The sequence below is a fragment of the Temnothorax americanus genome, unplaced genomic scaffold (assembly GCF_048541705.1).
Source record: "Temnothorax americanus isolate GAGA-0224 unplaced genomic scaffold, ASM4854170v1 Scaffold29, whole genome shotgun sequence".
NCBI classification, from domain to species: Eukaryota; Metazoa; Arthropoda; class Insecta; order Hymenoptera; family Formicidae; genus Temnothorax; species Temnothorax americanus.
The window spans coordinates 611,970-622,503 of record NW_027509432.1 but is presented as its reverse complement, the minus strand read 5'-3'; the positions used below and the strand labels follow the sequence as shown (position 1 = coordinate 622,503).

Here is a 10,534-nt window from a genome sequence, read left to right as displayed (position 1 = left end):
CAATAAATAGTATTATTCTTAACAAATAAAATAATTTGTAAAAGTCTTTTTGCATTTTAAGCCTCCTGAAAATCAATTCAACTTTCCTATTTAGTTTAAGTTAATTAATATTAGATTAAAGATTAATCTAATCTGCCGCAATTATTTTAAGAAAATGCAGATGTATTTTGCAATTGCATTATAATTGTGATCGTGATGTTATTCATATATTCGTAGAATTGCGAGGAATATTACAACTATATAACAATTCTTAAGAAAATTAGGTCACTAATGATTGAATTAAAAGTTGTTCATACCCATACATATATACGATATGCATATACTGTTGCGACATAATTAACGACATAAGTTTCATAACAATGTGATGATAAAATATATATACAATCATTGAATCATCGTATAATACAGTGCACTTTTGATCATGGTCGAGTTCAGTTCGTTTTTGGAGACGTCAGTACAAAGTAAATTTTGCCGTATATTTATTATGTAACATTTCAAATAATTATTAATATAATTTATTAAATTATTTTAATAACTAATCAGTTCAAATATTAATTTAGATAATTCTAAATATTGCCAACTTTTATTTTCTTGGTTGTTACATAGTGTTCAGATTGTAATACAATCCGTGAAACAGAATTCTTGTCAGTTATGTTATGATTTGAGTTTATGATTGACGTTATATAAATATTATAATTATAACTATATTATCTTTTTGTACAATGTAAAAAAATTTTGTGTTTATAATCAAGGAGCACGATACATCAATTAAAAATGACAGTGATCAATATGTATGAGAAAATTACTTTGTGTCTTTGGATATTATTTGTGATTGCCCGTTCGGAAGAAGTTTCTACTGCTAAAAACGTGGAAACTGCAGATTTCTCAAATTTAAGGTAAATAATATATATATATATATTTATTTATTTATTAATTAAAGTAGAAAAATAAAATAATTAGTAAAACAGAAAAAAAATCTGAACCTTTTTGAAGAACATGATTTTTTTTCAATTTTATATAAAGAAAGTTTAATTTTAGAAAATATATAAATATATAAAGTTTATTAATTAAAAAATTAAATAATATTTATATACTTTAAGAGAAACAATATGTACAGACAATAATAGTGTATATGGCTAAGACCGAAGTAAAATAATTCATGAAAAAACACACGTATATTATAACTTTATCATTACATTAGATCTGAAAAAATTAATATAATATAGAGTAATTAATTAAAATTAAAAATTTTATAAAAATCCGAAATTTATCGAAAACAAACACACAACGTTATATACAATTATCTTATCTACACAATAAAGTATCTTTTTCCATATTAATATAAAACGCATCATTATTCTTTTATTTTAATTTAACATAATATGATCTTTTTTTGAAGCTTCATTTAACTCGAATAACCGTATTCGAATTGCAAACGTAAAAGTATGTTAGTCGTAATTGCACAATTGTTTGTCAGCATAATTATTAATGGCATTCATATTACGTTTCATACACACAATAACCTGCTTTGTCACAATAAACTGCTGAATTGAGAATTTTGAATCTAGAATTATCAGATTGCCTGATGGCAACATCAATGTAAGGTGTAGATAAATTAAATGTTAATTTTATAATTTTATTAATGTACATTCTAATTTATATAATTGTCAAACTATGTGTACATAAAACGTATTCATCAAATTAGCAAGTTCTTTCTGAACAAATATTTTATTACTTTTAGATTATCAACAGTTCTACCCTATCCATCACTATACAATGACGAACATCTTATAAAAGATAATTCAAAGAGATCGCTCGTTTTATTAATGCCACTATCACAAACACGAAATGAACATGAAAAACCAAAGGGAACAATCCAAAAGACAAAACGTTGCGGTACACAACATCGAAAAAATAAATTTTTGTTATTATCGACAAAGGAAGATAGTAATAAAATAAGATCCACTGATAAAAATATCAACGTGGGAATCTCTAAGCAAAACTCAGATGACCATATCATAAAAAACGCAAAATACTCGCAGAAAAAATCGCCAGCGTCAAAAAGAATGATTGCTGAAACACTTGAGAATGAAATGATTCTGCGAGCTCTCAAAGACAATTTAAATGCGGAGGATGTAATTATAAATTTAAAGTCTCAAGAAAAGGCAAAGAAATGTAATACAGAAAAATATATTTGCCATTGCAAAGAAGAAAATTGTTTCTCTAGTTTATCAAAGAAAAGTTCTTCAGGAATGTTAGGTTCCTCCAGAATAGACAAACCTGAAAAGACAAATTATCGAAAACTAATAAAATATGAAAACGCCAAACCAGATATCTTACAACAAAAATTGCCAATATTATACCACGAAAGTCTTCATGAATTGCCTCTACCTAATTTGATCGATCATTTCTCAATACCTTATCAACAGAGATTAAACATTCCCCCTGTCCCAGTTCTATATGGAATAATACCAAATGTTTCACCTCACATAGTTGAGAATGAAAGAAAATATATCAATGTCCCATTTAAGGACAGATCAAATTATTTAGTCGGAAGTAACCAATATCAACCGATTATTCGTGAAAAACCGTGCATTTGCTCACTTATAACTGAAAGACATCAAGATGAAAGTTCCATGTCAGTTGCTTCACCTTCGACAAACTACGTTGACGCAACCACTATTAGGGAAACGACAAATGATCTTGAGTCAAATAAACTGATTGGTCAAACTGAAGAAGATCAAGAACATTTTCCTAAATTGACTACAGAAGCTTCGAATGTAGATTCATCAGCAAATTCAGAAACAGAAACTAATTTACAATTGAATTATTATTCGACTGATGTAACTGAAGAAAGTAATACTATAAGTTCGTTTAATTTAAATAAAGTCACGCCCAAATCTAAAGATTTTACAGAACAAACCGAAAGAAATCGAGATAATAATCTCTCTAAGCTAATGACATATTCGACAGATTATGTTGATATAAACAGCACACCGTCCTTCGTCTATGACGGAACGAATGATGGAAAACTTATAAACATGGAAGAATGCATACAGCTATTTGGTCGCGATGTATGCGTACTCAGCGCGACGTCACCAAAAATGCTTGCTAAACAGGTGCAAGAAAATAATCTTAACAAGTATTCTACGATTAGAATTCCGGAATATATTACACAAATGTCCGCTAGAAAAAAAACAACGTTGAACAACATTGATTACTCAGACAAACTCAAAACAACTGACCCGTACTTTACATCGGAGTCGTCCGATAACGGAATCAATAAATCAAATTTTAATTTAAATAAATATATTGAATCAACTAGTGCAAAATCAAATGCTAACGTCGATGAAGCTTCTCTACGTGAATTTCATCAATATCCAAAATCTATCGAACAAATTTCTAGGCCAGATGTTAACTACGATAAAAATAAATCATTTAATACTATAAAAAATATACATACTCCAATGAAAAAATTGACGGATCCAATAGCTGATAAGATCGCGAAGACAGAAAGAAATAAATTGTTAGGAAAGAGTAAAAGTCACACAATTAAATTATTGTTAAATCCAAATGATGAGGAAATAGCAAGTTCAACCTTAGGTGAGAAATTCCTTTATTCTACTCCTTCATATAAATCTAGCGGTGATGAAGAAGCAAACAATTTGAAGATTAATCAACAGAATCGGATAACAAGTACAAATTCCAATTCAAATACTTCTCCTAAAGAAGAAACGACAGTTATTAGTTACGATTCTAAAACCGGATATAATTCTAAAGAGCAAAATTTAAACTTAAAAGAATCAAATACGGATTCTGAAAAGAAGATCCCTCAAGAACATTTTAAAGAAAAGACTACCACTAGTTCTAATTCCATAACCGGATATAATTTTGAAAACGAAACAAAAAAGGAAATAATAGGAATAGAAGCCAGCGTCCATCCGGGAGAAATTTCTCAAGAACAATCAACAACGACACAATATTTCGATGATAAAAAATCAAGTAATTTAAACCACGAAAAAAATACCACTAACAATCTCGAAGCACCCATCGATTCTTCAACGAGCAGATTACCATTTTGTGATAATACGTTGCTTTTAAATTCCATCAGGAAGGTCATAAATGATTTTGCATCGGATGCTCGCTTAACTAGAACAAAAGATTTTGATGAAAGCATTCTTCAAACGCAAGGTAAAAATTTACTGCCAGAAATTCTGCAAGTTCCGAATCTGAAGAATATCTTGTCGACGCCGCAGATAGAGAATACGATCGTAGAAAAAGTAAAAGATGTTTTGTCTTATGTCACAGCTATTCCCAGAAAAGATTTCACGAACGATTGGTCACATGGTGTGATCAAAAATACTTTGCACAGCATATTGAATGCTCTCTCTGGTTTTCATCACAAGCTCCCACCAATGACACTCGAAGAGCATCAATTCAAAGACGGACAATGGAAGACCAATTTAGTGACTTTAGCACCAATTTCAGATCAAAAGTTGTCGGAAGGAACATCGGAAAACTTGCGGGAGAGTATCAAATATCTTCTAAGCTCCCCGGCAATCGCGTCGCAAACAGATCAGCCTATCGTGCGGAATATGATTGTGCAAAGCGTGAAAAATAGTTTAACCAACGATGGAGATGATAAAATGGATTCGATAATTCATGCACTAAATGATGTTCTCCAGATGTTAAAAAATTCAAAAGATATTAATACACTAGAAAAAAGCAATGAAGTTATTAGTGACGAAGAAGATACGGACATGACTTTCTCACAAGAAATCCCAACAAATAATTATGAAATAGGAAAAAGTGTTGATAATTCAACATTAAATAACAAACAGAATTTCGACATCAAAGAAGATAAAATGGACAATAAGAAAATGCAGATCACAGACTATCAGAAAGCTAAAACATTAGAAAACAACGCAAATATATTAACTACTTCTGAATTTCCGCATTTATTACAATTATCTGGAGAAGAAGAAACAACAAATAAAGTCATTGCTAAAATAAAAGAAAATATTAAAGATTTTGAACAAATAAAGAAGATAGATGTGCAAGATGATGCAGAAAAGAAATTAGTTGAACCACTGCAACCTAAAATAACTTATCACAAAGCTATTTTACAAAATAATCCTAGCATATTAGAAACTCTTGAACCAGATTCAACAAAAGCTGAACAATACGTAAAAAGCCATCGCATCGATGAAGAAAGTGTTAAAGATACAGCAACAATGACAAATTTTATACAAGAAACTTCACCTAATTACGCACAAGTATCAAATGGCATAATTTTAGAAAATATGGCAAGTACTAAGGACATTGGAGAGCAAGTAAAACATGCATTAAATGAAAAAACATCGACTACTTCAACTGAGATTGATCCATTAATAATATTAGAAAGAATTAAGTATAATTTGCCACCAACAAAGTATTATTCGCCAGAGACTTTAAAATATGGGACAAATCATCGCATTGATGATAAAAATGTTGAAATTACGACAGCATCCAAAAACTTTATGCAAGAAACTTCATCCAATTATGCACAGGTGTCGGATGGTGTGATTTTAGAAAATACAGCAGAAACTAAAGATGACGGAAAAATGGAATATCCATTAACTACTACATCTGGTAATTTAATTTCATCCACAAATGTAGAACATGGAGGTTATAAACCCAACATTATTTCAACAGGAAATGTTTTAGAATCGCAACAGAATTCACAGCAGAATTTCACAGATGATAACATTATTAAAATCCACGAAGTTACTACGGAGATTCAACGAACTTATGCAAAAACTACGTACTTCAAAGCAGGGCTTTCTAGTGACGATAGCTCAACAATTAGTTCGCCCTCGTTAACTTGTGAAACTACAGACATACGTGTAAATAACAACGATAATGGTGATAGCGATAATGATAACAACAATCTAATTGGCAACAAAATAAATAATATTGATAATGTCATAAAAGCGAAAGAAATAATTGTTTCTTCTTCCAAATCAGTTGCTAAAAATGATATCGATCCTCCTCAGCTATTTCCTTCATCAATTGTTCCCGATGATATCTCGGAACTTCAGAGATCGCAACTTTATTACACCAGTGACGGCATGAAATTACCGCTGGAGATAAAAAAATTAGAAGATGGTTCTTATGCATTATCGATCTCCAAAAATATATGCGAGCAGATTCTGACAAGAAAATGTCCCTGCTGCGTGCCGCTGCAAGGATACGTAGTTCGATCATTAAAAAATCATAAACAAGAAGATATGCATGAGATGATGACTTTAACGACTACGAAAAAGAAAAATCAAAAAGATATGTATGTAAATAACATTAAAAGAGATAGTCAATCGGTTCAACCATTTAATACATTGATAACGAGGATAAGCGCCTTGAAGACGCAAAAATCAAAAGAAGAAGAAGAAAAGATAAACGCGCACCATCCATTGAATCAAAATGATAATAATCTAGCAATCATTTCGATGCCCGTCATTGATTTCGCAAAAAAATACAATCTATTGCTCGATTTCAATGAAAAAAGAATACTATTTAACGAAGTCGGATTGCAAAACAAAATGCAAAATTATGATAAGTTATTAATGAAATCAGGAACGGTATCTGAATACGATCAGTCAGAGGAAACAAATCTCAATAATTATCTTGATAATAAGAAAAATAAATTAGTGGGTGAAAATAATGACGCAATTGATAAAGTTCAAAGTTTGATAAATGTTCGCGAAAAAAAGAATATTCCGAATATAAATTTCCCGATACTTCCAATTACTAACAAAATTTTTAACTTGGGAAAGAATTCTGAAGAATTTGAAATACGAAAGGTAAATGCAGAAATGAATCAATCGGAAATAGGTCAAGGTTCAAAATTACGTGAAACCGCAAACGATGTTCAAAAAATAAATCTCGTACAGAAGATAAATTTCGAAGATCGAGAAAAAACCAATCCTGTTCTTGAAGGAATTAATATTTCCGAGAGATCAAAAATAAACAAAGAAGAAATGAAATGGAACAAATTATCGGATATTGCAGAAGGTAATTACCAATATATAACTCGCAATAATAATTTTAAGATAAAAAGATATGTGAAAAAATAACGGAAATAACTTTGTTTTAGAAAATACTAATAAGGTTTTCCGCAAAAAGGAAAATAGGGAGCATGAAGCAACGGAATTGACCGACAATAAATATAACGTTTCAGAAATTAAAAATTCGAAAGAAAATATTGGAAAGTCGTCTAGATATCAACGAAATACAAATGACGTTGCAAATAAAGGAACAGAACTAGTAAAATCTATGCTTTATTGGCTCAAAGGTCTTTTCGTAAATAAGCAGTAAATAGTAATGAAAGACCTTTAATATTATGTATAAAACACTTCATTATTATTTAAAATATTCTTTATGTATGTATATAATATTTTTAATAATTCTCTTATAAATTGTATAACCTTCAACTTCATCTTTTCGTTGCTATGTTTCATAATTTGCAATAATTAAAATAAGTTATTGTATTATTAAATATTACTGATCAAATAAAATGTAATAATATTCTTACTTTTTTATTTCTTTTTTTTACCTAAATAATCAAAACCTTATTAAATATATCAAAATTGTGTTTTTTGATAATTCTATACCAACACTGACGAGATATTAAATTATTAAAGACTATCAATCCTGGGCAAATTATCGAGACACTATCAATGGGGCTGATCAGTCGAGGCCCGGAGATAATTAAAGATTATCGATATTATCGACTGTAGATTTTTTGATTATACTAACAAATATATCTGAATAATTAGTTAATATTAAGTTCGTAATGTGTATTAACGTACATATATTCATCAAAATTAATATACATATGTCATAAATAAAAATGCATAACAGTTATCGATCGATGGATAATCAAATCCGGATGATAACAATAAAATTGTAGTTCGTAATTAAAATTGAATATCGGAATAAAAATTAATATTATTTTATGAGTTATTAGCTACTTACATTTTAACAGTCACGCAACTTCCATAAGATTGTCTTTAATAGTAAGAATTCAAGTAATCTTTTATCGAGCCAAATCATATAAGCAATAACAAATCACAAATTTTATAACATATATATGACTCGATATATTTTTATTTCAAAAAATCTTCAAATATAAAAATAATTTATATCGGGTGTGAGAATGACGTAATCGACGTAATCTACCTACTAACCTGACAACATAACCTTGAAGACTTGAGTCAGGAGAGGACAGTCAACAGTCAGGCAGTCAGGCAATAGGTTATGTCGATCAAATACCGAATGCTTTGACGTTTCTGTCGACGCGATTCGGACATGGGTTTGTTTGGAAAGTCGCAGGAAAAGAATCCTAAAGAAATGGTGAGTTGCTTTAAAGTATTTTTTTTTTTACTCCCATCTATTGGCGTTCAATTATATATTATAGGTTCAAGAATGGACTCACAAATTGAGGAAGGAAGGTTATCAGCTTGACAGACAGGTTAGAGGTAAGATATGTAGAGAAAAATTTCTTAGAAAAGTTTTTAAAATCGAAAAATAGAATCGCAATTAATCAGCAAAAAATCTTAATATGAAATCTTAATCTTAATTTTAGAAACTTGAAACATTAAATTAGATATATTAGGCACGGAAATATTGAGATTTTAATTTTTACATTAGATAAAAATCTTTATCAAATCTAGGAAAAATATGATTTTAGAAAGATTCTTAATATTTTTTTTTAGAATCTTTAGAATTCTTGAAATTAATCTAGCCTTTTTCCTTTTACATGATTCTCTTTTTATTGATTCCTAGATATTATTCGTATAAATGTTGCTTTTTTGTTTAGCAATTCAGAGAGAGGAAGAGAAAGTTAAACGTTCCCTAAAGGAAGCAGCAAAAAAAGGAGATAAAGATGTATGTAAAATCCTCGCAAAAGAGATTATAAGGGCACGTAAAGCTTGCAATAAGATTTATACTTCCAAAGCTCACTTGAATTCTGTATCGTTACAAATGAAAAATCAATTAGCAACAATCAGAGTTGCCGGTTCGGTCTCTAAATCTACAGAAGTGATGCAAGCAATGCAGTCTTTAGTAAGAGTACCAGAAGTAGCCGCAACCATGAGAGAAATGTCAAAGGAGATGATGAAAGCAGGTATTATCGAGGAAATGTTGGACGAAACGATGGATTCTATCGAGGATTCTGAGGATATGGAGGATGAAGCTGATGAAGAAGTTGATAAGGTAGATCGTTATTAGTAATACTATTAATGAATAATAAAGTGAAATGCATTAGAAAAAAACAATTCAGAACTTTTCAACTTATTTCTTATTAAGGAATAACGCTATGTAGTTAGTAGATGCTCTATTTTATTGCGTATTTTATGCATGATGCATTAGAAATACTTAACCCTTAAAGCGCACATGGGGTGTAGGATACCCCACTCCGAACTTTGTGCTCTGATAAGTCCCCAGTGCGCTTTACGTAATTTTTCGGAGGTCTGCGCTTTAAGGGTTAAAAAGATCGTAACAAATAATTTTTAGAAATTTTTCATTAAACTCAATATATACAAATGATCGCTATAAGATAAAATTCCTTTATATTCTCTCTCAGATTTTATGGGAAGTGACAGCTGGCCAGTTGGGCACAGCTCCCGCGGTTGTAACAGAAAATCCTGGAATTCCTTCTACCTCTGCAGAAGAAGAAACGGAAGAAGATGACAAAGAACTTGAAGAGATGAAGAACCGATTGCAAAGTCTTCGCAGTTAGATGAATGATTAAAGAATGTTTGTATCATACAAATGTCAGGGAAATAAGTATCTTAATAACATTTATTAAATAAATAACACAAGTTATAAATAGTAGCACTTGCCTATTTATCATAATGTTATTTTGCTATTTAATGTAAATATTATATTATCATATCGTAGGTACTGTCCGAAGTACTGTCGCTTTATAGAACAAGCATTTTAAGCACTGTATATTTTTACATTCATTGTTCAATAATAATTTCCTTTGACTTACAATTATGAATTATTATGAAGAGAAATAATGTAGATTAAATTAAAGTTAAAAATAAATTATATGATACATATTGCTAAAAAATTTAAAAAATCAAAATTAAGAAAAAATTACAAGAAAAAGTAATTGAAATTAACCTTTTAGATAATCTAACTTTTCTCATCTTTTATATTTTGTTATATGTTCAAATTTATAAGTATAATAGAAAAACTTAGAATTTGGGTGTTAACATTTACAATCTTTTATTTTTTAGTTTGCGATTTATTTTGATATTTGCTTTAAATTTTCAAGTTATTTATGTGTTAGAATGGAAGAAAACATACAGCTGCAGCAAAGCAAACTCAAGCTATCCATACAGTATTGATGATTATTAATTGCTGTTAATTATTTAAACAATTTGAAATATAATGTTGAAACTTTAACAACTTTATAGTGAGATGAATTTTATGTTGAATAATATTGTTAACAAATAAACTGTAATATAATATTAATATTATTATCGTA

General features: G+C 29.5%; 2 protein-coding genes and 1 long non-coding RNA gene across 3 annotated transcripts in view; 2 read left to right on the top strand and 1 right to left on the bottom strand.

Annotated features, from left to right (window-relative positions):
- Positions 1 to 8,308, bottom strand: part of LOC143899792 (uncharacterized) — a 33,205-nt gene extending 24,897 nt beyond the window's left edge. Inside the window, exon 1 of the long non-coding RNA XR_013257603.1 lies at positions 8,226 to 8,308. This is a non-coding gene — a long non-coding RNA (uncharacterized LOC143899792). The remainder of the gene's footprint in view (positions 1 to 8,225) is intronic.
- Positions 395 to 7,568, top strand: LOC143899782 (uncharacterized). The gene is made up of 4 exons (XM_077410375.1): positions 395 to 461; positions 753 to 896; positions 1,742 to 7,050; positions 7,133 to 7,568. Exons 2-4 carry the CDS (start codon positions 775 to 777, stop codon positions 7,351 to 7,353), a joined length of 5,652 nt encoding a protein of 1,883 aa, XP_077266501.1. The 5' UTR covers positions 395 to 461; positions 753 to 774; the 3' UTR covers positions 7,354 to 7,568.
- On the top strand, positions 8,236 to 10,521 carry Vps24 (vacuolar protein sorting 24). Its single transcript, XM_077410388.1, has 4 exons — positions 8,236 to 8,391; positions 8,456 to 8,516; positions 8,858 to 9,252; positions 9,623 to 10,521. Exons 1-4 carry the CDS (start codon positions 8,347 to 8,349, stop codon positions 9,776 to 9,778), a joined length of 657 nt encoding a protein of 218 aa, XP_077266514.1. The 5' UTR covers positions 8,236 to 8,346; the 3' UTR covers positions 9,779 to 10,521.
- Positions 10,522 to 10,534: the final 13 nt, after the last annotated feature.